The following is a 27,284-nucleotide window of genomic DNA, read 5'->3' as shown; positions in this document are numbered from 1 at the left end:
ATGTCAGCACGGCATATCCCGGTTTCCTTCTTCTACATCTTTAATTGGTTAAGATGCAAAATATGTATAGTGGCTGCAAATCAGGTGCCAAACCTGTTCAGCGGGACATACAAATATCGCGAGGAGAGTCCACAAAAAAAAAAATCACAATTTAATGAGTAACCCCGAATACTTTACTATCCATGGAAGTACCAAATAGTAGCAATTACACTTGCTCATCACTAGTTACCATTCAATCCAATCCTTCTGTTTGTTTAGAAATTGACTGACAAATGTGACAAAGTAGGAAATGTCCGCCTGTTGTATTTGGACTGCATGATTTCCAGATTTATATAGTGAAATAGTGTATTCCCATTTTTCAATCAGTGGCTGTATGAAAATTTAACAATGAAATATGCCTTTAGCCTATATAACAAAGAGTCATACTTACATTTTTAAGCATCTCAATGTCCACAATTTCATTGTAAAACCGCTCAGACTTCTCAGCATTTTTGGAAATCATGTAATCCCCGAAGAATAGGTTGCGCATGTCATGGTCTTGGATCTCTCTCCCGATCACCAGGTGAGTAAACAGATGTGTCATTTTCTCTTTAAATTGGGACTGTACAACATTCTAAAGAAAAAGAAAAAGTATCACTGTAATTGTGATTAATTGTAAACAACGTTTCATTTTATGTGAACCCGATGATAGAAGGCAGGATATGAATAGACACCTAGTGCAATTATTTAGGCGCATGAAAATTACAGCCAGCCAATAATTTAGTCTTGTCTTTTTATCATATTACCCATGACCTTTCTGTCATGTGTTAATATTTTAATTTATGTGCATGACATTCAACAATTCCTTGGTGGATTTTTTTTCCAGATGTATAACAAGACAAAACAAGTAAACACATCACATAAAATTTCACTTCATTAATATTTCATACACCATTGTTGTTTGCATCACTATATAAAAAAAAGAATCACATTTATACTACACTTTTTTATATATATATATATATATATATATATATATATACATATATATATATATATATATATATATATATGAAAGACATTTTAACTACTACCGTGTAGTCACCAGAAATCTATAAATTGAGCAGGAAAATCACTAGTTGGATTTGGATTTGATGTAATCTGATACTTTCAGTGGTTTTACAGAAAATCAGTAAATTAGTCTCTATTAACTAAACTATCCATTAGTTTCTAGTTTCTTATCTTTGTTTTATAAAAGTGGATGTTAGAGTGGCTGGTGATCTGCTAAACATGTTAAGAACTAAATTAAAATATAGGTTTTAAGTAGATAAAACAAATCTGGTCATCGACCATGAGATGGACATGCAGGTGATTTTTTTTTTTTTTTTAAAGAAAATGTATTCATTCCTGTGTATCTATCACAGGACCAGTATCATTCATGATTTATAAGTGCAAATAAACAATGATGGTGGCTATTAAATGATAGCAAACAAAGAATTAATATTTGCAGATTATATATTAAGTAGAGTATATTTGCAATTATTAAAAAAAAAGAGTTATTTGCTGAAACCAACATAGCATTCTAAGTGAGTTTGAAAAATAGCCAGTATGTATTCGAAATCTGTATTTTTTGTTTGTTTATGAACATGCTGTTGTTACAGTTTTTGACCCTGTTTATTACTTGTACAAGTGCATCTCAATAAGTTAGAATCTCATCAAAAAGTTAATTTATTTGAGTAATTCAATACAAACAGGGAAACACATATATTATATAGAGTCATTACACACAGAGTGATCTATTTCAAGTGTTTATTTCTGTTAATGATGATGATTGTGGCGTACAGCCAATAAAAATTCAAAAGTCATTAGCGGGCTTTACACACAACGACATCACTAACGAGATGTCGTTGGGGGTTACGGAATTCGTGACACACATCTGGCCTTGTTAGCGACGTTGTTGCATGTGAAACGCACGAACGACCATTAAACGATCAATATTAGTCACCTAATCGTTGATCGTTGACCCATCGTTCCTTCCCGATTATCGCTGCTGTTGCAGGAAGCAGATTGTTCGTCGTTCCTGCGGCAGCACACATCGCCGCTCGCAATGAGGAAGGAGGTGGACGGGATGTTTGGCCCGCTCATCTCCGCCCCTCCGCTTCTATTGGGCGGTCGCTTAGTGACGCTGCTGTGACAACGAACAAGGAGGCAGTTTGCCGGCCACAGTGACGTTGCTGGGCAGGTAAGTCCGTGTGATGTGTGTCAGCGATGTTGAGCGCCACGGGCAGCGACTTGCCTGTGACGCACAACCGATGGGGGGGTGCTTGCACCAGCGACATCACTAGCGATGTCGCTGTGTGTAAAGCCCGCTATTATCTCAGAAAATTAGAATAATTAACAGAAAATACCTGAAAAGGCTTCCTAAGCATTTAAAATAGTCACTTAGTCTAGTCCAGTAGGCTACACAATCATGGGGAAGACTACTGACTAAATGATTTTAAACTCACTCAGAAATGTTTGCCTACTGAAAAGTATGTACAGTAAATGCACTCAATACTTGTTCGGGGCTCCTTTTGCATAAATTACTGCATCAATGCGGCGTGGCATGAAGGCGATCAGCCTGTGGCACTTCTGAAGTGTTATGGAAGCCCAGATTGTTTGATAGCAGCCTTTAGCTCATCTGCATTATTGAGTCTGGTGTCTCTCATCTTCTTGTTGAGGGTTTAGGTCAGGCGAGTTTGCTGGTCAATCAAGCACAGTGATACTGTTGTTATTAAACCATGTATTGGTACTTTTGGCAGTGTGGACAGGTGCCAAGTCCTGCTGGAAAATAAAATTTCCATCTCCAAAAACCTTGTTGGCAGAGGGAAGCATGAAGTGCTCTAAAATTTCCTGGTAGACGGCTGCGCTGACTTTGGTCTTGATAAAACACAGTGGACCTATACTAACAGATGACATGGCTAACCAATCCATCACTGATTGTGGAAGCTTCACACTAGACCTCAAGCAGCTTGGATTGTGGACTGAGCGAGTATGCTTGTTACTACTCGGTACTCGCACGAGTATCACTGTACTCGGGCTACTCGGCGGGTACCGAGTAATTTTACAATACTCGTGCTTTACTCGTGGTCTTCATCCCTGCATGTTGGCGCTCTTTTGAGAGCCAGCCCTCATGCAGGGATTGGCTGGCAGACCACTGCAATGCCACAGCCCTGTTAGTTGTGGAATTGCAGTGATTGGCCGGCCCGCACAGCGTGACCGAGCCTTTATACCGGCGGGCGCGCTGTGCTCTGTACACAGCCATCTCATATTCCCTGCTTTCCACGCCCACAGGCGCCTATGATTGGTTGCAGTGAGACACGCCCCCACGCTGAGTGACAGGTGTCACACTGCACCCAATCACAGCAGCCGGTGGGCGGGTCTATACTGTGCTGTAAAATAAATAAATAAATAATTTAAAAAAACGGCGTGCGGTCCCCCCAATTTTAATACCAGCCAGATAAAGCCATACAGCTGAAGGCTGGTATTCTCAGGATGGGGAGCTCCACGTTATGGGGAGCCCCCCACCCTAACAATATCAGTCAGCAGCTGCCCAGAATTGCCGCATACATTATATGCGACAGTTCTGGGGCTGTACCCGGCTCTTCCCGATTTACCCTAGTGCGTTGGCAAATCGGGGTAATAAGGAGTTAATGGCAGCCCATAGCTGCAACTAAATCCTAGATTAATCATGTCAGGCGTCTCCCCGAGATTCCTTCCATGATTAATCTGTAAATTACAGTTAAAAAACACACACACCCGAAAAATCCTTTATTAGAAATAAAAAACACTAACAAAGTCCCTCATTACCAATTTATTAACCCCGACAAACCCTCCATGTCCGGCGTACTCCACGGACTCCGGCGTCGCGTCCAGCTCTGCTGCATGGAAGTGACAGGAGCTGCAGAAGACACCGCCGCTCCGGTCACCTCCACGCAGCTAATGAAGGGAATAGCGCGATCAGCTGCTGTCAGTCAGGTAACTCCCGGCCACCGTTGGATCCAGCGGTGGCCGCGATTAACCTCAGTGACAGCAGCTGATCGCTATACTCACCTCAGTTGGTGCATGGAGCTGACTGGAGCGGCGGTGAGTAGCGCGATCAGCTGAGCTGTCACTGAGGTTACCCGCGGCCACCGCTGCATCCACCGCTGGATCCAGGTAACCTCAGTGACAGCTCAGCTGATCGCTATACTCATCTCATTAGCTGCGTGGAGGTGACCGGAGCGGCGGTGTATTCTGCAGCTCCTGTCACTTCCATGCAGCAGAGCTGGACGCGACGCTGGAGGACTGTGGAGTACGCCGGACATGGAGGGTTTGTCGGGGTTAATAAATTGGTAATGAGGGACTTTGTTAGTGTTTTTTATTTCTAATAAAGGATTTTTCGGGTGTGTGTGTTTTTTAACTGTAATTTACAGATTAATCATGGAAGGAATCTCGGGGAGACGCCTGACATGATTAATCTAGGATTTAGTGGCAGCTATGGGCTGCCATTAACTCCTTATTACCCCGATTTGCCAACGCACTAGGGTAAATCGGGAAGAGCCGGGTACAGTCCCAGAACTGTCGCATATAATGTATGCGGCAATTCTGGGCGGCTGCTGACTGATATTGTTAGGGTGGGGGGCTCCCCATAACGTGGAGCTCCCCATCCTGAGAATACCAGCCTTCAGCCGTATGGCTTTATCTGGCTGGTATTAAAATTGGGGGGACCGCACGCCGTTTTTTTTAATTATTTAATTATTTATTTCACTGCACAGTATACACACACCGGCTGCTGTGATTGGGTGCAGTGAGACAGCTGTCACTCAGTGTGGGAGCGTGTCTCACTGCAACCAATCATAGGCGCCGAAAAGCAGGAAAGCAGAGAATATGAGATTGATTAATGAGCGGCCGGCTTTTTCAAAAGAGGAAAAGCCACCGGAGTTTGAACAGCTGTGCAGCGCCGCGGCAGTGATCGGGGAACGGTAAGTAAGAGAGAGGGGGGGAACTGACCGACAGACTGTGAGAGGGGGACAGACAAGACAGAGAGAGACAGACCGACGGGAGATAGAATGAAAAAAAAAATGACCGACATCGTTAGTAAAAAGCGCAAAACGTGCGTTTTGGACATCGGAGTGCCACACAAGGTTTTCACGTAAAATCTTTCATGTATTAATCTCAAAAAGTAACATACACCAGCTCTATCTCACTATTGGGTATGTGCCCTTAACATTTCCGCCATGAAAATTCATTTTGGTGTCATTTTGGAAGGTTTTCTGGTGAGTCCGTAAAAATGGCGTAAAACGCGGACAAAATTGTTCACAGCTGTGACTTTTGAGTGATAAATGCTTCAAGGGGTCTTCCCCATGCTGATGCCATGTCATTTGAGCACTCTTCTGAGACTTTTGTGACATTTTTAGGGTTTCTACATGCTGCCGGGGGGTCATTTCACAAAAATACTCGGGTCTCCCATAGGATAACATTGGGCTCGGTGCTCGGGCCGAGTACACGATTATCTTGGGAGGCTCAGCCCGAGCTTCGAGCACCCGAGCTTTTTAGTACTCGCTCATCACTACTCTCTACTCTTTCTCCAGACTCTGGGACCTTGATTTCCAAATTAAATGCAAACTTTACTTTTATCTGAAAATAACACCTTGGACCATTGAGCCGCTGTCCAGTTCTTTTTCTCCTTGGCCCACGTATGACGCTTCTAGTGTTGTCTATTGGTCATGAGTGGCTTGATACAAGGAATGTGACACTTGTAGCCCATGTCCTGGATATGTCTGTGTGTGGTGGCTCTTAAAGCACTGACTCCAGCAGCAGTCCACTTATTGTGAATCTCGCCCACATTTTTGAATGGCCTTTTTGTAACAATCTTATTAAGGCTGCAGTTATCCCAGTTGCTTATGTATCTTTTTCTACCACACTTTTTCCTTTCACTCAACTCTCCATTAATATGCTTGGACACAGCACTCTGTGAACAGCCAGATTCTTTAGCAATGACCTTTTGTGGCTTACCCTCCTTGTGGAGTATGTCAATGACTGCCTTCTGGATATCTGTCAAGTCAGCAGTTTTCCCATTTATTGTGTATCACACTGAACCACACTAAGGGACCATTTTAAATGCTTAGGAAGCCTTTGCAGGTGTTTTGTGGTCATTATTCTAATTTTCAAAGATAATGACTTTTGGGTTTTCATTGCCATAACCATCAACATTAACAGAAATAAACACTTGAAATAGATCACTCTGTTTGTAATGACTCTATATATTATATGCGTTTCACTTTTTGTATTGAATTACTGAAATAAATTAACTGTTTGATGATATTCTAATTTATTGAGATGCACCTGTATAAATCAAATTGCTCGAATGTGGAACTTTCTTTTTTGGGATAGAATAAATGATGCCATTTAAAAGTATTACTCGTCTCACAAAAAAACAAGCCCTTATATGGCTATATTGACAGAAAAATGAAAAAGATATGGTTATTAAAGAAGGAGAGAAAAAAAGGAAAGTGCAAAAACAGAAAATGGCCATGGCGCGAAAGGTGTTCAACTTCATTATGGCCTCTTCTAATATAGGGTCTTTTAAAGATTTAATGCAGTAACTAACCAATAATATTGGCTCTACCCTTCATGGGAATACAAAAGTATTCATTACTGGTCACTCATCGGAAAGGATTTAAACGTACAGATATTTCAAATGGTTGCAATAATTTAATATTGAAACAAATCCCTTTCTCATTCACTGCACCAAATGTCAGCTACTTAAATTAAATTTGCAGAAATATTATAAAATGTTACAATTACCCACTAAGCAGTGGAACAAGCAGGAATCAATTTAGCACTATATCTAATATATAAAGCTGAATGTGTGTATGTATGTATGTATGTATGTGTGTATGTGTGCATGTCAGGGATTATTATCTGCATCGTCGCAGCTACAGCCACAAAATTTTGGACACTCACACGTCTGGACCCCGAGAGCATCATAGGCTATGTTGTGAGGTGAAATTTTAACCCCGCGAGTTCCAATTTAACAATCAATTTTGCCCCTATCTACATAATGGGAAAAAAGTGAAACGAAAAGTGTATACGCACCGTCGCATTTAGAAACATGAAATTTTGCATAGACACCTCATGTGACCCTGGGAACGTCGTAGACTATGTTTTGACAGGAAAATTGAACCCCGCTCCAGTTACGCTCCAAAAAACATGCCTCCATTAAAGTAAATGGAGCCTGGAACTACAGGTTATTAGTAGGAGCTGTGATTGGTTGCTATAGGAACAATAAACATTCATAGTATAAGAAGCTTATATGTGAGGTAATAAGATGTCGGTGGGGAGACAGATAGAGAGAGACAGAGAGAGACAGACAGGAAAGAGACAGAGAGATAGAGACAGGCAGGGAAAGAGACAAACAGACAAATGGTGAAAGAGAAAGATGGTGAAAGAGACAGACAGAGACAGACGGTGAAAGAGACAGACAGAGACAGACGGGGAAAGAGACAGACAGAGACAGACCTGGAAATAGACAGACCTGGAAAGAGACAGATGGGGAAAGAGACAGATGGGGAAAGAGACAGACAGACATGCAGACAGGGACAGAGACAGGCAGACAGGGAAGGAGGAGACAGCCAGAGAGACAGACAAAGATAGATGGGGAAAGACACAGACCTTGATAGAGAAAGACGGGGAAAGAGACAGAGAGATAGAGACAGACAAGGAAAGAGACAGACAGAGACAGGCAGACAGGGAAAGAGACAGACAGGAAAAGACAGAGACAAAGAGACGGGGAGACAGACGGGGAAAGAGACAGACGGGGAAAGAAACAGAGAGATAGAGACAGACAAAGAAAGAAACAGAGAAACATGCAGATGGGGAAAGAGACAGATGGGGAAAGAGACAGACCTGGAAAGAGACAGATGGGGAAAGAGACAGATGAGGAAAAGAGACAGATGAGGAAAGAGACAGATGGGGAAAGAGACAGATGGGGAAAGAGACAGACAGAGACAGATGGGGAAAGACGGGGAAAGAGACGAGACAGACAGAGAAAGACGGGGAAAGAGACAGACGGAGAAAGAGACAGACTAGGAAAGAGGCAGACCTGGAAAGAAACAGACCTGGAAAGAGGCAGACAGGGAAAGAGACAGACAGAGAGACAGACGGGGAAAGAGACAGACCTGGAAAGAGACAGACCTGGAAAGAGACAGACGGAGCACATTACTTGGCCAATTTAGTTAAATCTGTGTGGAATATCTGGGGTGTTGAAATATATGTTGTGAAATGCTTCTATTAGCTTATTTTTTGCCTTTTAATAATTACGTTTCTATTTGTTTTGTGTTTTTTGTGTGCAGAATACATTTTTGTTAATACATTGTATTTTGTTAACAGCAGTTATGAACCTGGGCGAAGCCGGGTAGTACAGCTAGTACTAAAATATTCTCGCTAACAATATAATCTTTTCTCATGTTTTATAAATGATTATTTTCTAATAGTCAGTTCTATATATAAACTTGTATAAACTTGTATAATAAAACTGTTTTTTTTTCCAAAGCCAAAGGTAAATATCTAACAAGGAATTTGCCAACTTAGTATACAAGTTAAATGAAAATAATAATAATAAGCAGGCCATACTTTTATATAAAATTCACTGTGTAAATTATTGATGTGCATAAGTTGAATCAAATACTGAATAACAGTATTTTAATATGGTCACTTACTCAGAGCAACTATTTAAAGGTGTAAGAAATTAACTTTATAATGATAGGAATCAAAAATTAGATAAATAATCCAAAAGAAAAAGACAGACCCCTGCCTACCATATAATTAAAAATATACAAAAACAATTATTAATACACCAATCATTGTAATATAAACAAATAATATAAACACAATATATTGAATTAATTTGAGAAAATATTTGAAATTTGGCATAAAAAGTTAAAATTTAGCAATTTTAAAATTTTGGCTTTTTATACTCTTAAATCCAAGCTTTATGTCAATAGTTAATAACTAACATTTCCCACATGTCTACAATTTAATCAGGGCAATTTTTTAAACATATTTTTTTTGTTAGGAAATTAGAAGGGTTCAAGATTTAGCAGCAATTTTTTATTTTTTCCAACAAAATTTACCAACCATTTTTGTAGGGACAACATTACTTTTAAAGGTACTTTGAGAGGCCTAGGTGACAGAAAATACCCAAAAGTGACAGCACTATAAAACTGCACCCCTAAAAGTACTCAAAATAACACCCAAGAAATTTATTAACCTTTCAGATCCTTCACAGGAACTAAAGCAATGTGGAAGGAAAACATGAACATTTAATTTTTCCCACAATAATGTTACCTTTGCATCAAGTTTTGCATTTTCACAGAGGTACAGTAACAGTAGAAAATGCACCATACAGTTTGTTCTGAAACATTTCCTGAGTACACTGATATCTTGTATGTGAGAGTAATCAACTGTTTGGGCGCAAGGCAAGGTTTGAAAGGAAAGGAATTCCACTTGAATTTTTGAATTGAAAATTAGCTGGAATCGTTAGCGGATGCCATGTTGTGTTTGGAGAACCCCTGATGTGCCTAAATAATAGAGCTACCAAAAATAAACCCAATTTTGGAAACTAGACCCCTCAAGGAATATATCTAGAAGTTTAATGAGCATCTTGAACTCTCAGGTTTATAAAATTTATAATGTTGAACAGCAAAAATGCAAAAAAAAAAAATTCTACCACAAAATTGTTACTTCAACCCAAAATCTTTTTCTTTCACAAGGGTAACAAGAGAAAATGCTCCATACAATTTATTGTACAGTTTCTCCTATGTATGATGCTATCTCACATGTGGTGAAAATCAACTTTTTGGGCGCACGGCAGGGCTTGGGAAAGAAAGGAGCACTCTTTGACGTTTTAAATGGAAAAATAGCTTGAATTGTTAGCGGACACCATGTTGCATTTGGGGAGCCCCTGATGTGCCTAAATAGTGGAGCCCCCCACAAGGGACCCAATTTTGGAAACTAGTCCTTAATGAATTTATCTAGATGTTTGGTGACCACCTTGAACCCCCAGGAGCTTCATGGTATTTACAATATTGAGCAATGAAAATTAAAAAATATTTTTTTTTACCACAAAAATGTTTCTTCAACCCCAAATCCTTGATTTTCACAAGGGTAACAGAAGATTATGGACCATACAGTCTATTGTGCAATTTTACCTGAGTATGCTGATACCCCATGTGTGGTCAAAAACTACTTTTGAGACACAGGGAAAAGAGAAGAAGGGAAGGAGTGCCATATCTGAATTTAGGTTTAGTAGAAATGGCCTGCGGGTGTCATATCACATTGGCAAAGCCCCTGAGGTGCCTAAACAGTGGTGCTCCCCCAAAAGTGACCCCATTTTGTAAAATAGACCACTTAAAGAATTTATTTTGATGTTTGGTGAGCACCTTAAACCCCCATGTGCTTTATGAAATTTTATAACGTTGAACCGTGAAAAAGAAAAAATAAATTTTTATCTACAAATATGTTGCTTTAATCCCAAATTTTCAAATTCACTAAGGTAACATAAAATAATTTACCATACAGATTGTTGCACAATTTCCACTGAATACACCAATACCCCAAAAGTGGAAAACTTATTATTAAATTATTATTATTATAACTACTTTTGAGGCACAGTACAAACTGATGAAGGGGAGAATCACCATATTTGAGTTCAGATTTAGTTGAAATGCTCCCATTGGCAGAGACCCTGAGATACTATAACAGCTGATACCAGCTACAAGTGACCCAATTTTACAAACTGTACCCCTCAGTTATTTTATCCAGTGGTGCAGTGTGTATATTGACACTGCAGGTGTATCACAAAATTTTATACTTGTGGGAGGAGAACAAAAAATTATTATTATTATTTTTACCATTAAAATATTGTTTTAACACCAGGTTTTAAATTTTCACAGTGCAGTAATTAAAAAACGCCCGGTAATGTGTTACACAATTTCTCCTGAATGTGAAAATACCACACATGTGACTTTACAGTGGCAACACCAGAGGGCACGTGACGGGAGGAGCGCCATTTGATTTTTGGAGCACAGACTTTCCTAAAATAGCTTGTGGACTTCTACCTGAGTGGGTAGTGTGTTTTTGTGGGATGAGGTGAATGCTATTTCGTGGCGATTTTAGTACAAAACAGGTGGTTAGGTGGCTTTATCTGTCTGGTCAGTACAATTACAGTGATACCAGATTTATATTTTTTTTTTTAGGTTTGACTACTATCATGCTAAAAACACCTTTTTTTTTACAAAATAAAGTTTTTTGTATCACTGAATTTTGAGGGCTATAGGTTTTTTATTTTTTTTGCCAACAGAGTCATGTGAGGTCTAGTGATGAGCGAGCATGCTTGTTACTACTCGGTACTCGCACGAGTATCACTGTACTCGGTCTACTCGGCGGGGACCGAGTAATCTCGCGATACTCGTGCTGTACTCGTGGTCTTCATTTCTGCATGTTGGCGCTCTTTTGAGAGCCAGCCCTCATGCAGGGATTGGCTGGCAGACCACTGCAATGCCACAGCCCTGTTAGTTGTGGAATTGCAGTGATTGGCCGGCCTGCACAGCGTGACCGAGCCTTTATACCGGCCGGCGCGCTGTGCTCTGCTCACAGCTATCCAGACAGTCAGTGCAGGGAGAGTGTCGCTGATTCAGGGAAAGCTTTGCGGCCCTTTATAGCTTTTTCAGTTGCAGGGCTGCAAACAGTGTGACCAAAAGTCCTTCTCAGGACTATTCTAGTTGTATACAGGCAGGCAGGGTATAGCCAGGTCGGAGTACAGTAGCAGAGTCCTTCTCAGGACTATTGTTGCTATATACAGGCAGGGTATAGCCAGGTCTGAATACAGGGTAGTGACCAGAAGAGTCCTTGTCAGGACTATTGTACCAGTATACAGGCAGGCAGGCAGGCAGGCAGGGTATATATAGCCATTCCTAGTGGTGACCGTATACCAGCCTTCATCATATCTGGGGCTGGTGTATACAGTCTAAAACAGTCCAGATAGTGTCTGACTTGTCTGTAATTGTCGCTCCCCAAAAAAACCTGTTAGGTTCTTAGTGCGTCCGTGCTTGGTTTTTAAAACCGCACGTGTGTGCCTGTCGGTGGCAGCGTACAGGTGCACTTGTGTGCAATTTCCACAAACTTTGATATAACGCACAAGTAGTGAATACACGTCAGCACAGCATTGCAAAATGCGCAAGGGCATTGGCAAGGAACAAGGAAGTGGACGTGATGGTGGTGCAGCCAGAGGCCGAGGTCGTGGGCAAGCTCTAATTTCGCCACAACAAAGGGCCACATCTAGTCGCTCGCACGTCCTGTCCCAAATTCTTGGGGACCGCAGCAATACACCGCTCTTGAACCAAGACCAGTGTCAACAGGTTGTTAGTTGGATAGCAGATAATGCTTCCAGTCAGATTGGCACCACCACAAACACTCTGTCTTCCACACGGTCAAGTGTCAGTAGCCGTGATACTGCACCGCACATTTCTGAACCTGATCCTCCTTCCTACCACCAGGCTGAGTACACGTCCTCCTCGGACATTAATGATCCCACACTTGGACACTCGGAAGAGCTGTTCACGTTTCCATTCACACATTCTGGCCTCTCGCCAGCTCATATTGAAGTGGGTCATGAGGAGATCGTCTGTACAGATGGCCAAATATTTGAGCAGCCACGTTCTCACGAAGTTGGCAACGTGTCTCAACAAGTGGTGGACGATGATGAGACACAATTGTCAGGAAGTCAGGAGGAGGAGCAGGGTGCGGAAGAGGAAGACGACGTGGTGGATGATCCAGTAACTGACCCAACCTGGCAGGAGGATATGCAGAGCGAGGACAGCAGTGCACAGGGGGAGGGAGGCGTAGCATCACAACAGGCAGTAAGAAGCAGGGTGGTGGCCCCAGGCAGAAGTCAGGCAACCGTTCCCCGGAACAACACGACGACACAAGGTGCCTGTACAAATGTTAGGTCTTCCCGAGTCTGGCAGTTTTTTAAGTTGGCTCCAGATGATTCTAAAAGGGCCATTTGCAACACCTGCCGTGCCCGCATCAGCAGGGGTACCAAAACTAGCAGCCTGACCACCACCAGCATGATCAGGCACATGTCAGCCAAGCACCCGACTTTGTGGGAAGTACAACAGAGTCGAGGAGCAGTGCTTGCTGATGTCACTGCTACATCTTCGCTGGTTGTGCATGCGAGCCAATCCCCTGTCCATGCTGCCTGCGAACAAGCCTCCTCCACTCCTGCACCTGCAGTTGCCTACGCAGAAAGAACACCATCATCAAGCACGTCCTTGTCCCAGCGCAGCGTTCAGTTATCCATTCAGCAAACCTTTGAACGCAGGCGCAAATATACTGCCAACACCCCACATGCCACAGTTCTAAATGCTAACATTTCGCGACTGCTTGCGCTGGAAATGTTGCCTTTTAGGCTGGTGGAGACAGAAGCATTCCGCGACCTGATGGCGGCAGCTGTCCCACGTTACTCGGTCCCCAGCCGCCACTATTTCTCCCGGTGTGCCGTCCCCGCGTTGCATAACCACATGTCACAAAACATCACACGTGCCCTGAACAACGCTGTTTCACCCAAGGTCCACCTAACCACAGACACGTGGACAAGTGCTTGTGGGCAAGGCCGCTACATCTCGTTGACGGCACACTGGGTTAATATTGTGGAAGCTGGGACCCAGTCTGAGCGAGGGACGGAACACGTCCTTCCCACACCAAGGTTTGCAGGCCCTACCTCAGTCAGTGTTTCACCCACACTCTACAGCTCAGGAATGTCATGCTCTTCAGCCTCCTCCTCCTGCGCATCCTCATCCACTGTACCCTCCACACCAGTCCCAAGCTGGAAGCACTGCAGCACTGCCTCGGCGAAGCGGCAACAGGCTGTGCTGAAGCTAATCTGCATCGGTGACAAACCCCACAATGCAGAAGAGGTGTGGACAGCTCTGAAACAGCAGGCAGATCACTGGCTCACACCTCTGAACCTAAAGCCAGGAAAGGTCGTGTGTGACAATGGCCGGAACCTGGTGGCGGCTTTGAGGCGAGGCCAGCTGACACATGTTCCATGCGTGGCCCATGTGCTCAACCTCGTGGTTCAGCGGTTTATAAAGTCATACCCAGAGCTGTCTGATCTGCTGGTAAAAGTTCGCCGCCTGTCTGCACATTTTCGAAAGTCACCTACTGCTTCAGCCGGCCTTGCCGGCTTTCAGCGCCGTTTGCATCTTCCGGCTCACAGACTGGTGTGTGATGTCCCCACGCGTTGGAATTCAACTCTGCACATGTTGGTCAGGATATGTGAGCAGAAGAGGGCAGTTGTTGAGTACCTGCATCACCTAAGCCGTCGGGAAATGGGTCAAACTCCACACATAACACCTGAGGAGTGGAGATGGATGTCAGACCTATGTACCATCCTCTTAAACTTTGAGGACTCCACCAAGATGGTGAGTGGTGATGACGCCATTATTAGCGTCACCATACCGCTACTCTGCCTTCTAAAACGGTCTCTGCTGAAAAACAAACATGATGCATTGCAGGCGGAGCGCGATGAGTTGCAGCAAGAAACAGTAGTGGGTGTGGGTGATAACACACAGCCCAGCCTCGTCTCATCACAACGTGCAGTGGAGGACTATGACGAGGAGGAGGATGAAGACATGGAGCAACTCTCCGGCCAAATTGAGGATATGACATGCACACCAGTCATATCCTCGGTTCAGCGTGGCTGGCCAGAGGACAGGGTAGATGAGGAGGAGGAGGAGGAGGAGGAGGAGGACAGCATGTTCAGTCATCTTGTTGGTCAGGCTACTGAAGTCCTGGCTGTTAAGAGTCTGGCGCACATGGCTGACTTTATGGTAAGCTGCCTGTCTCGTGACCCTCGCGTTAAGAACATCTTGGCCGACAATCATTACTGGTTGGTAACACTGTTAGACCCACGCTACAAGGATAACTTTTTGTCTCTTATTCCCGTGGAGGAGAGGTCAACCAAAATGCAGCAGTTCCGGAAGGCCATAGTCACGGAAGTAGGCAAAGCATTCCCCTCACAAAACGCTAGCGGCATAGGTCAGGAATCAGTGGACAACCGAGGCGTACAGCCGAGAGAGGCACAAGTCCAATCCGCCAGAGGTAGGGGAACAGTCTTTAAGATGTGGGACAGTTTTCTCAGCCCCTCACGTACCACAGCCCCAGAGGTGCGGGGTAGTGCCACAAGAAATCCTAAGTTTGCCCAGATGCTGAAGGAGTACCTTGCAGATCGAACAACTGTACTCCGACATTCCTCTGTGCCTTACAATTATTGGGTATCCAAGCTGGACACGTGGCATGAATTGGCTCTCTATGCCTTGGAAGTCCTGGCCTGCCCTGCCGCTAGCGTTTTGTCAGAGCGTGTTTTTAGTGCCGCAGGTGGAATCATTACAGATAAACGCACCCGCCTGTCAACTGAAAATGCTGACAGGCTGACTCTGATCAAGATGAACAAGGGTTGGATTGGGCCAGACTTCACCACACCACCAGCAAATGAGAGCAGAATTTAAAGTTTGCCATGTACCTCCACTCACCCATGGGTACACACTTCTGGACTTTGGATAATCGCTGGACTGCTCCTCCTTCTCCTCATGCGCCACCATGATTACCGTTACAAATTGCAATACTTAGGCCTTTGTTTCAGGTATACCCCCAGTGGTAAATTTTTTCGCCCATTCTTTGCAGAATGGACATTACAACGACAGGAGACCCGCTCCTTTGCAATGGGAACAATGTTTTGAGGCCCTCATGCACGTCTCTACCCAGGGACAACGTGGAGCCTCCCAATTTTTGGCTGCCCTGCCTAAGGGCTATACTATAATACACCCACTTCCTGACAATGGACACTTAATGTTTTGAGGCCCTCATGCACGTCTCTATCCAGGGACAACGTGGAGCCTCCCAATTTTTGGCTGCCCTGCCAAAGGGCTATACTATAATACACCCACTTCCTTACAATGGGCACTTCAAGTTTACAGGCCCTCATGCACGTCTCTACCCAGGGACAACGTGGAGCCTCCCAATTTTTGGCTGCCCTGCCCAAGGGCTATACTATAATACACCCACTTCCTGACAATGGACACTTAATGTTTTGAGGCCCTCATGCACGTCTCTATCCAGGGACAACGTGGAGCCTCCCAATTTTTGGCTGCCCTGCCAAAGGGCTATACTATAATACACCCACTTCCTTACAATGGGCACTTCAAGTTTACAGGCCCTCATGCACGTCTCTACCCAGGGACAACGTGGAGCCTCCCAATTTTTGGCTGCCCTGCCAAAGGGCTATACTATAATACACCCACTTCCTTACAATGGGCACTTCAAGTTTACAGGCCCTCATGCACGTCTTTACCCAGGGACAACGTGGAGCCTCCCAATTTTTGGCTGCCCTGCCTAAGGGCTATACTATAATACACCCAATTCCTTACAATGGGCACTTCAAGTTTACAGGCCCTCATGCACGTTTCTATCCAGGGACAATGTGGAGCCTCTCAATCTTTGGCTGCCCTGCCAAGGGCTATACTACAATAGACCCACTTCCTTACAATGGGCACTTCAAGTTTACAGGCCCTCATGCACGTCTCTATCCAGGGACAATGTGGAGCCTCTCAATTTTTGGCTGCCCTGCCAAAGGGCTATACTACAATAGACCCACTTCCTTACAATGGGCACTTCAAGTTTACAGGCCCTCATGCACGTCTCTATCCAGGGACAATGTGGAGCCTCTCAATTTTTGGCTGCCCTGCCAAAGGGCTATACTACAATAGACCCACTTCCTTACAATGGGCACTTCAAGTTCACAGGCCCTCATGCACGTCTCTACCCAGGGACAACGTGGAGCCTCCCAATTTTTGGCTGCCCTGCCTAAGGGCTATACTATAATACACCCACTTCCTTACAATGGGCACTTCAAGTTTACAGGCCCTCATGCACGTCTCTATCCAGGGACAATGTGGAGCCTCTCAATTTTTGGCTGCCCTGCCAAAGGGCTATACTACAATAGACCCACTTCCTTACAATGGGCACTTCAAGTTTACAGGCCCTCATGTACGTCTCTATCCAGGGACAATGTGGAGCCTCTCAATTTTTGGCTGCCCTGCCAAAGGGCTATACTACAATAGACCCACTTCCTTACAATGGGCACTTCAAGTTTACAGGCCCTCATGCACGTCTCTATCCAGGGACAATGTGGAGCCTCTCAATTTTTGGCTGCCCTGCCAAAGGGCTATACTACAATAGACCCACTTCCTTACAATGGGCACTTCAAGTTCACAGGCCCTCATGCACGTCTCTACCCAGGGACAACGTGGAGCCTCCCAATTTTTGGCTGCCCTGCCAAAGGGCTATACTATAACACACCCACTTCCTTACAATGGGCACTTCAAGTTTACAGGCCCTCATGCACGTCTCTATCCAGGGACAATGTGGAGCCTCTCAATTTTTGGCTGCCCTGCCAAAGGGCTATACTATAATACACCCACTTCCTTACAATGGGCACTTCAGGTTTACAGGCCCTCATGCACGTCTCTATGCAGGGGCATTGGTGAACCTCACAATTTTGGACTGCCCTGGCAAAGGAAAATACTACAAAGACTCACTTCCTCAAAATGGGCACATTAGACTCAAGAGGCCTTCATGTACGTCTCTTCTCAGGGACATCGGAGTGCCACACAATGTTTTCACGTAAAATCTTTCATGTATTAATCTCAAAAAGTAACATACACCAGCTCTATCTCACTATTGGGTATGTGCCCTTAACATTTCTGCCATGAAAAATCATTTTGGGGTCATTTTGGAAGATTTTCTGGTGAGTCCGTAAAAATGGCGTGAAACGCGGACAAAATTGTTCACAGCTGTGACTTTTGAGTGATAAATGCTTCAAGGGGTCTTCCCCATGCTGTTGCCATGTCATTTGAGCACTCTTCTGAGACTTTTGTGCCATTTTTAGGGTTTCTCCATGCTGCCGGGGGGTCATTTCACAAAAATACTCGGGTCTCCCATAGGATAACATTGGGCTCGTTGCTCGGCCCGAGTACACGAGTATCTTGGGAGGCTCGGCCCGAGCTTCGAGCACCCGAGCTTTTTAGTACTCGCTCATCACTAGTGAGGTCTTGTTTTTTTCAGGATGAGTTGGAGTTTTTCAGGATTTTCAGTATCTTAAGTGTATTAAATTATATGAGATATGTGGTTGGTATCTTCTTGGTGTGGGCAGGCTCAAGGGGTGAATTTGATCTTTGTCAATTATCTAAATGATGTGAACAATATGAATATGCAATTCACTTGTCATTATGGAAACCAGGAACTATAGTTTTTAGATGTAAAAATCTAAATTTGTGAAGGTAATCTAGAAACAGCAATTGAATAATTGTGTTTGTTTTTTTATGCCGCTCACTGTGCTGTAGAAGTGATAAGACAGCTTTATTTTTGGAGTGAGTTAAAAAAAAGTCTTATGCAGCAAAGGAAATAATTATTTGATCCCTTGCTGATTTTGTACGTTTGCCCACTGACAAAGACATGAACAGTCTATAATTTTAAGGGTAGGTTAATTTTAACAGTGAGAGGTAGAATATTCAAAATAAAATCCAGAAAATCACCTTGTATAAATTATATAAATTAATTTGCATTTTGCAGAGAGAAATAAGTATTTGATCACCTACCAACCATTAAGAGTTGTGGCTCCTACAGACCACTTAGACGCTCCTAATCAACTCGGTACCTGCATTAAAGACAGCTGTCCACAGACTCAATTAATCAGTCAGACTCTAACCTCTACAACATGGGCAAGACCAAAGAGCTTTCTAAGGATGTCAGGGACAAGATCATAGACCTGCAAAAGGCTGGAGTGGGCTACAAAACCATAAGTAAGATGCTGGGTGAGAAGGAGACAACTGTTGGTGCAATAGTAAGAAAATGGAAGAAATACAAAATGAGTGTCAATGCAAAATCTCACCTCATCGGGTCTCCAGGATCATGAGGAAGGTGAGAGATCAGCCTAAAACTATGGGTTTTGCCATGTGGGGAACTTGTTTCATGATCTTAAGGCAGCTGGGACTACTGTTACCAAGAAAACGATTGGTAACACATTACACCGCAATGAATTAAAATCATGCAGTACCCGCAAAGTCCCACTGCTCAAGAAGGCACATGTGCAGACCCATCTGAAGTATGCCAAAGAACACCTGGATGATTCTGGGATTGATTGGGTGATGGTGCTGTGGTCAGATGAGACAAAAATTGAGCTGTTTGGCCTTAACTCAACTCGCTGTGTTTGGAGGAAGAGAAATGCTGCCTATGACTCAAATAACACCACCCCCACTGTCAAAGATGGAGGTATAAACATTATACTTTGGGGGTGTTTCTCAGCTAAGTGCAAAGAACTATTTCACTGCATCAATCGGACAATGAATGGAGCAGTGTACTGTAAAATCCTGAAGGACAACCTCCTTCCCTCCATCAGGACATTAAAAATAGGTCGTGGCTGGGTCTTCCAGCACAACAATGACCCAAAACATACAGCCAAGAAAACTAAGGAGTAACTAAGTAAGGAGTAAGAAGCACATTAAGGTCATAAAGTGGCCAAACCAGTCTCCAAACCTTAACCCCATAGAAAACTTATGGAGGGAGCTGAAACTCCGAATTATCAAGTGACAGTCTCAACAGCTTAATAATTTAGAGATGATCTGCAAAGAGGAGTGGACCAAATTTCGTCCTGACATGTGCACAAACCTCATCATAAATTACAAAAAAGTTTGACTTCTGTGCTTGCCAACAAGGGTTTTGCCACCAAGTATTAAGTCTCGTTTGCCAGAGGGATCAAATACTTATTTCTCTCTGCAAAATGCAAATAAATTTATATAATTTATACAATGTGATTTTCTAGATTGTATTTTGGATATTCTCTCACTGTTATTATTAACCTACCCTTAAAAGTATAGACTGTTCATGTCTTTGTCAGTGGGTAAACTTCCAAAATCAGCAAGGGATCAAATAATTATTTTCTTCACTGTATGTAGATAGATGTATTCTGAGAGCTATAGTTTTTTTTTAGTTTGTTTTGCTGATGTACCTGTTTGAAGGGCAAGATTAGAGATGAGCAATGTTCGAGATTTGCCTATTTCATGTTCAAATGATTTTGGGGGGGTGTTCGACGAACTCGAACGATTTGCTAAAAGTTCGGCAGTTCGAGTTACGTTCGAGAACGATTCAATCACCAAAAGCGTGGATTTTCACAGTAAGTATGTGTGCACGTTGTGTATCTGCATGCGTCCTGCAGATCCCCAGCACAATCCCTCTCTCTTTCCTAATCACCGATCACAGGCGCCTCGCTGCACTGCTGTCACAAATCTCTGGTGGCTTTTCCTCTTTTGAAAATAGCTGCCACTTCATTATTCAATCAGGTATTCCGTGCTTTCCCCACCCACCGGCGCCCATGATTGGTTGCAGTCAGACACGCCCCCACGATGAGTGACAGCTGTCTCACTGCAACCAATCACAGCTGCCGGCGGGCGGGTCTATATCGTGCAGTAAAATAAATAAATAAATGATTTAAAAAAAAAAAAGCGGTTCCCACCAATTTTGATACTAGCCAGGATAAAGCCACATAGCTGGAGGCTGGTATTGTCAGGATGGGGAGCACCATGTTATGGGGAGCCCACCATCCTAACAATATCACCCAGCAGCCTCCCAGAGTTGCCGCATCCGTTAGATGCGGCAGTCCTGGGACTCTACCCGGCTAATCCCGATTTGCCCTGGTGCAGTGGCAATCGGGGTAATAACGGGGTTAATCATGACAAGCGTCTCCCCTAGACACCTTCCATGATTAACCTGTAAGTGAAAGTAAAGAAACACACCCAACAAAAAATCCTTTATTTGGAATAAAAGACAAAAAAAAAGTCATTTACCTCTTTATTAATCCTCAAACAACAATCAAGGTCCGAAGTAATCCACATGACAGTGTCAGCTCTGCTACATGAAGATGACAGGGAGCCCCATAGAACACAAGTGCTCTGTGTCCTCTCCACGTAGCACCTGAAGTTAGCCGCGCTGACACTGGAGACTTCACTCTGCAATGTCAAGGTAACCAAATCTTCCTATGTTTCTCATTAGAGCCAGTGGCTCAATGGTTAGAGCTACTGCCTAAGGCTAGTTTCACACTTGCATTGAACGGCATCCGTTGCATTGCGTTGTGTGACGGATGCAACAAATGTGTTGCATTTATGCTAGTTTCACACTTGCGTTGAACAGCATCCATTGCATTGCGTTTTGTGACAGATGCAACGGATGTGTTGCATTTAGTGGCACAACGGATGCAACGGATCGTACAAACAAACGAAAAGCTTTTTCTTTTCTTAATTACAGTTTTACCGGCAGCATACTATTGTGAATGATCAGCTGATCACCCGGCTACCGGACGCTCAGCTGATCGTTCACAGAAGCTGGCTGCCGGGTGATCAGCTGAGCGCTCTCAAAAGCCGGCTGCCGGGCAATCAGCTGAGCGCTCTGAAAAGCCGGCTGTTGGGCGCTCAGCTGATCGCTCTCAGCTGAGCGTTCAGCCACCAATACACAAAATAAAGTTTCTGTGATTAAAAAAAAAAAAACCTGAGCATGCACAGTGAAAAATCAAGGATTCTGCCGCTCAAAAAACATTACATGCTGCGTTGCTTCCGCCCAGCGGAAGCAACGCAGCGTCGGCCAGCGGAAGCCACGCAGGTACTTTTGACACAATCCGTCATCCATACAAGTCTATGGGAAACAGCGGAATCCATTAACGGATTCCGCTGTTTTCCAAAAAGGGCGGATTGTGACTGAATGTAATTAACGCAAGTGTGAAAGTACCCAAAGGGCGGCTTTGCACGTTGCGACATCGCAAGCCGATGCTGCGATGTCGCACGCGATAGTCCCCGCCCCCGTCGCAGGTACGATATCGTGTGATAGCTGGCGTAGCGAAAAATATCGCTACACCAGCTTCACATGCACTCACCTGCCCTGCGACCGTCGCTCTGGCGGCGACCCGCCTCCTTTCTAAGGGGGCAGGTCGTGCGGCGTCATAGCGACGTCACACGGCAGGTGGCCAATAGCGGCGGAGGGGCGGAGATGAGCGGGATGTAAACATCGCGCCCACCTCCTTCCTTCCGCATATCCTACAGAAGCCGCGGTGACGCCGGTAGGAGATGTTCCTCGCTCCTGCGACTTCACACACAGCGATGTGTGCTGCCGCAGGAGCGAGGAACAACATCGGACCGTCGCGTCAGCGTAATTATGGATTACGCCGACGCTGCACCGATGATACAATTACGACGATTTTGCGCTCGTTAATCGTATCATCTAGGCTTTACACACTACGATGTCGCATGCGATGCCGGATGTGCGTCACTTTCAATTTGACCCCACCGACATCGCACCTGCGATGTCGTAGTGTGCAAAGCCCGCCTAAGAAGCATTACTTCACGAGTTCAAGTCCCGGCCGCCTCGGTAAAGAATTTATTTTATTTTTAAATTATAATTATTATTTATTTATAATTATAATTTAATTTAATTTAATTATGCACTGAGGGGAGGAGCCGGACATCAGCTGTGAGCCGCAGGCCACACCTCTAAAATCGGAGCAGTTCATGGAATGAGGCTGCATTGCTCTCTCCTCTCTCTCCTCTCTCATCTCTCTCTCATCTCTCTCTCCTCTCTCTCTCTCTCCTCTCTCTTCCCTCTCTATTCTCTCTCTTGTTCTCTCTCTCTTGTTCTCTCTCTTTTGTTCTCTCTCTATTGTTCTCTCTCTCTTGTTCTCTCTCTTGTTTTCTCTCTCTCATTCTCTCTCTCTCGTTCTCTCTCTCTTTCTCTCTCTTCTCTCTCTCTTTCTCACTCTTTCTCTCTTTCTCTCTCTCTCTTCTCTTTCCCTCTATCTTCTCTCTCCTCTCTCTCTTCTCTCCTCTTCTCTCCTCTTTTCTCTCTTCTCTCCTCTTCTCTCCTCTCCTCTTCTCTCTATCTTCTTTCTCTCTTCCTCTCTCTTCTCTTTTCTCTTTCTTGTTCTCTCTCTCTTGCTCTCTCTCTCTCTCTTGTTCTCTCTCTCTTGTTCTCTCTCTCTTTCTCTCTCTTTCTTGCTCTCTCTCTCCTCTCTCTCTTCTCTCTCCGCTCTCTCTTCTCTCCTCTTCTCTCTCTTTTATCTCTCCCTCTCTCTTTCCTTTTCTCTATCTTTTCACTCTCCCTCTCTCTTCTCTTTTCTCTCTCTTGTTCTCTCTCTCTCTTTCTCTCTCTTTCTCTCTCTTTTTCTCTTTTTCTCTCTCCTCTCTCTTCTCTCCTCTTGTCTCCTCTTCTCTCTCTTCTACTCACCTCTTCTCTCCTCTTCTCTCTCTCGCCTCTCTCTCCCTCTCTCTCTTCTCTTTTCTCTCTCTTTTCTTCCTCTTTTTTCTCTCCCTCTCTCTCTTCTCTTTTCTCTCTCTTGTTCTCTCTCTCTTGTTCTCTCTCTTTTTCTCTCTCTTTCTCTCTTTTTCTCTCTCTTTTCTCTCTATTCTCTCTCTCCCTCTCCTCTCTCTTCTCTCCTATTCTCTCCTCTCCTCTATCTCTTCTCTCCTCTTCTCTCTCTCTCCCTCTCTCTTCTCTTTTCTCTCTTTTCTCTCTCCCTCTTTCTCTTCTCTTTTCTCTCTCTCTTGCTCTCTCTCTCTTGTTCTCTTTCTCTTGTTCTCTCTTTCTCTCTCTTTCTCTCTCTTTTTCTCCCTCTCTCTCTTTTTCTCTCTTTTCTCTCTCTTCTCTCTCTCTCCCTCTCTTCTCTCTCCTCTCTCTTCTCTCCTCTTCTCTCCTCTTCTCTCTCTTCTCTCCTCTTCTCTCTTTCCCTCTCTATTCTCTTTTCTCTTTCTTTTCTCTCTCCTTCTTTCTCTTCTCTTTTCTCTCTTTTGTTCTCTCTCTCTCTTGTTCTCTCTCTCTTTCTCTCTCTCTTTCTCTCTTTTCTCTCTCTTCTCTCTCCCTTTCTCTTCTCTGTCCTCTCTCTTCTTTCCTCTTCTCTCTTCTTCTCTCTCTCTCTCTTCTCTCGCGCTCTCTCCCTCTCTATTCTTTTTTCTCTCTCTCTTTTCTCTCTCCCTCTCTCTCTTCTCTTTTCTCTCTCTTGTTCTCTCTCTCTCTTGTTTTCCCTCTCTCTTTCTTTTTCTCTCTCTGTTTCTCTTTCTTTCTCTCTCTTTCTCTCTCTCTTTCAATTTCTCTCTCTCTTTCTCTCTTTCTCTCGCTATTTCTCTCTTTTTCTCTCCTCTTCTCTCTCTCTCTCTTCTCTCTCTCTTTCTCTCCGTCTCTCTTCTCTTTTCTCTCTCCCTCTCACTCTTCTCTTTTCTCTCTCTTTTCTCTCTCTCAGACCTGGCAATGATCAGCTGATGCAGTCACCTGACGGAATCAGCTGAAACTAAAAGTCGAGCGGTGAGGCCAAATTTTTACCGCCTGGCCGGCTAAACTATCAGCTGATGCTGTCAGACAGAAGTCTGCACAGAAGTGTGTAGTTTGGGTTTTTTTTGCACTGATGCAACAGCTGATTGAATAAAATCCATTTATACAATCAGCTGCTGTGTCATATGATTCAGGCCCTTGAACCTGACACATCATCTGATCTATTTGCCTTCCAGCAAACCGATCAGATGATATTGGATCCAGATTAGACGGCGCGGGACCCTTGACCCAGGATTACTGCGGAGGGGATTCTTTATTTCAATAAAGATGGAGTCACTAATTGTGTTGTGTTTTATTTGTAATAAAAATATTTTTCTGTGTTGTGTTTTTTTTTTATCTATACTAGAAATTCATGGTGGCCATGTCTAATATTGGCGTGACACCATGAATTTCGGGCTTAGGGCCAGTTCATAATATACAGCTAGCCCTAACCCCATTATTACCCAGCGAGCCGCCCGTCTCCAGGGCAGCTGAAAGAGTTGGATACAGCGCCAGAAGATGGTGCTTCTATGAAAGCACCATTTTCTGGGGCGGCTGCAGACTGCAATTCACAGCAGGGGTGCCCAGAAAGCTTGGGCACCCTGTGCTGTGGATTCCAATACCCAGCTGCCTAGTTGTACCTAGCCGGACACAAAAATTTGGCCAAGCCCACGTCATTTTTTTTTTTTAATTATTTCATGAAATTCATGAAATAATTAAAAAAAAGAAGGGCTTCCCTATATTTTTGGTTCCCAGCCGGGGACAAATAGGCAGCTGGGGGTTGGGGGCAGCCCGTAGCTGCCTGCTGTACCTGGCTAGCATACAAAAACATGGCGAAGCCCACGTAACGTTTTTGGGGGGCAAAAAACTCCTGCATACAGTACTGGATTGACACAAGTAAAAAAAGAAAAAATAAAGCTCACCGTATGATATTTGCTGGTAAATTCATGTTGTAGAGAATGTCAGACGGTGCATGGAAAAAGGGTGGCTCAAACGTGATTGCAGCAAAAAGAAAAAAATGTCCAGAAGCAACGTCTTCATAGGGAAATATTTTTCTTAAAATTCCATTTTATTAAAAACTAATTAAAAAACATAGTGCAGCAAGTTATAAAAACGCAGTTGACGCGTTTCAGAAGTTAGACTTCCTTAATCATAACCATTGTTGTTATGGTTATGATTAAGGAAGTCTAACTTCTGAAACGCGTCAACCGCGTGTTTATAACTTGCTGCACTATGTTTTTTAATTAGTTTTCAATAAAATAGAATTTTAAGAAAAATATTTTCCCTATGAAGACATTGCTGCTGGATATTTTTTTCTTTTTTGCTGCAGTCCTGGATGGAGTAGGCTGAGCCTTGTAGTTCTGCAGCTGCTGTCTGCTGTTTGTCTGTATGGAGGAGAGCAGACAGCAGCTGCAGAACTTCAAGGCTCAGCATGCTCAATTCACTAGTGTATGCAGGAGAGCAGACAGCAGCTGCAGAACTACAAGCTCAGCATACTCCCTCCAGGACTGTATGCAGGATTTTTTTGCCCCCCAAAAAAATGACGTGGGCTTTGCCATATTATTGTATGCTAGCCAGGTACAGCAGGCAGGTACGGCGGCCCCCAACCCCCAGCTGCCTATTTGTACCCGGCTGGGAACTAAAAAAATAGGGAAGCCATTTTTTTAACTATTTCATGAATTTCATGAAATAGTTAAAAAAAAAAATCGACATGGGCTTCGCCCCATTTTTGTGTCCAGCCAGGTACAACTAGGCAGCTGGGGATTGGAATCCGCAGCACAGGTTGGCCCAAGCTTTCTGGGCCCCTCTGCTGCGAATTGCAGTCCGTATCCGCCACTGAAAATGGCGCTTTCATGGAAGCGCCATCATCTGGCACTGTATCCAACTCTTCTAGCAGCCCTGAAGCCGGGTGGCTTGCTGGGTAATAATGAGTTAATACTAGCTTTGTTTCACTAGCTAGTATTAAGCCAGAGATTCTTAATGCCAGGCAAGTTTGACCCGGCCATTAAGAATCTCCAATAAAGGGTTAAAAAAAAAGACACCACACAGAGAAAAAATACTTTAATAGAAATAAATACACAGACACATTAAAGACTCCATGTTTATTACTCCCTGTCACCCCTCCATGATCCTTGTCTTCTGTCCTCTTTTTCCTTCAACCCATGCAGCTCTGCTACATCAGACAGCACTGCATGGAAGGAAGACACTGCTGCTCCCCGTGCAGTTTAATCACTCAGTGAGAGTGAGCAGAGGCTGCGGGCTGTAAGCGGTGACGTCACCGCTGACAGCCGGTTACTATAGCAACGGTGCTCTCATCACGTGATTCCCGGTGCCGCAATTCACCAGCTGTGGCAGCCAGTCCTTGCATGTGGGCTGACTCTTTAAAGAGCGCCCACATGCAGGAACGGGGAAGCCGACCATGTGCCAGAGCATCTCGCCAGTACACGGAGATGTACAAATGAGCACCGCATACCAGAGAGATGCACTGACAGGACCTAGCATGACATCTAGCCATGTGACAAGTCTGTAGCCAATGAGATAATACACACGTGATTGGTCACATGCTATTTTGACGTCAGGACAGGTCCTATCATCAGTGCTGGTTACAGGGAGGACGCAGCGATTATCGGAACGAAAAGCGTCGGGAGACAGAGTGCAGGACGCGTCGCCGGGACCTGTAAGTGTAATGGCAATGTTTATTAACTGTATGTGTACATGTTTAATGTGTTTTTATGTGTTTCTGTATGCCTGCCATTGCTTTCAATGGGGTTCGAGTTGGTTCGTCGAACGTTCAACAAACTTGTTCTCTGTTCGACGAACCA

At 44.1% G+C, this 27,284-nt stretch overlaps 1 protein-coding gene across 1 annotated transcript in view; it reads right to left on the bottom strand.

Annotated features, from left to right (window-relative positions):
* LOC142302376 (dynein axonemal heavy chain 3-like) overlaps nucleotides 1-27,284 on the bottom strand; it is a 2,626,214-nt gene that overhangs the window by 856,405 nt on the left and 1,742,525 nt on the right. Inside the window, exon 47 of the mRNA XM_075343433.1 lies at nucleotides 431-613. Within this exon, the coding sequence (XP_075199548.1) occupies nucleotides 431-613 (183 nt within the window). The remainder of the gene's footprint in view (nucleotides 1-430; nucleotides 614-27,284) is intronic.

Source organism: Anomaloglossus baeobatrachus, chromosome 4 (genome assembly GCF_048569485.1).
Source record: "Anomaloglossus baeobatrachus isolate aAnoBae1 chromosome 4, aAnoBae1.hap1, whole genome shotgun sequence".
NCBI classification, from domain to species: domain Eukaryota; kingdom Metazoa; phylum Chordata; class Amphibia; order Anura; family Aromobatidae; genus Anomaloglossus; species Anomaloglossus baeobatrachus.
Note: the sequence above shows the minus strand (reverse complement) of the source record. Positions and strands in the feature narration are given on the sequence as shown.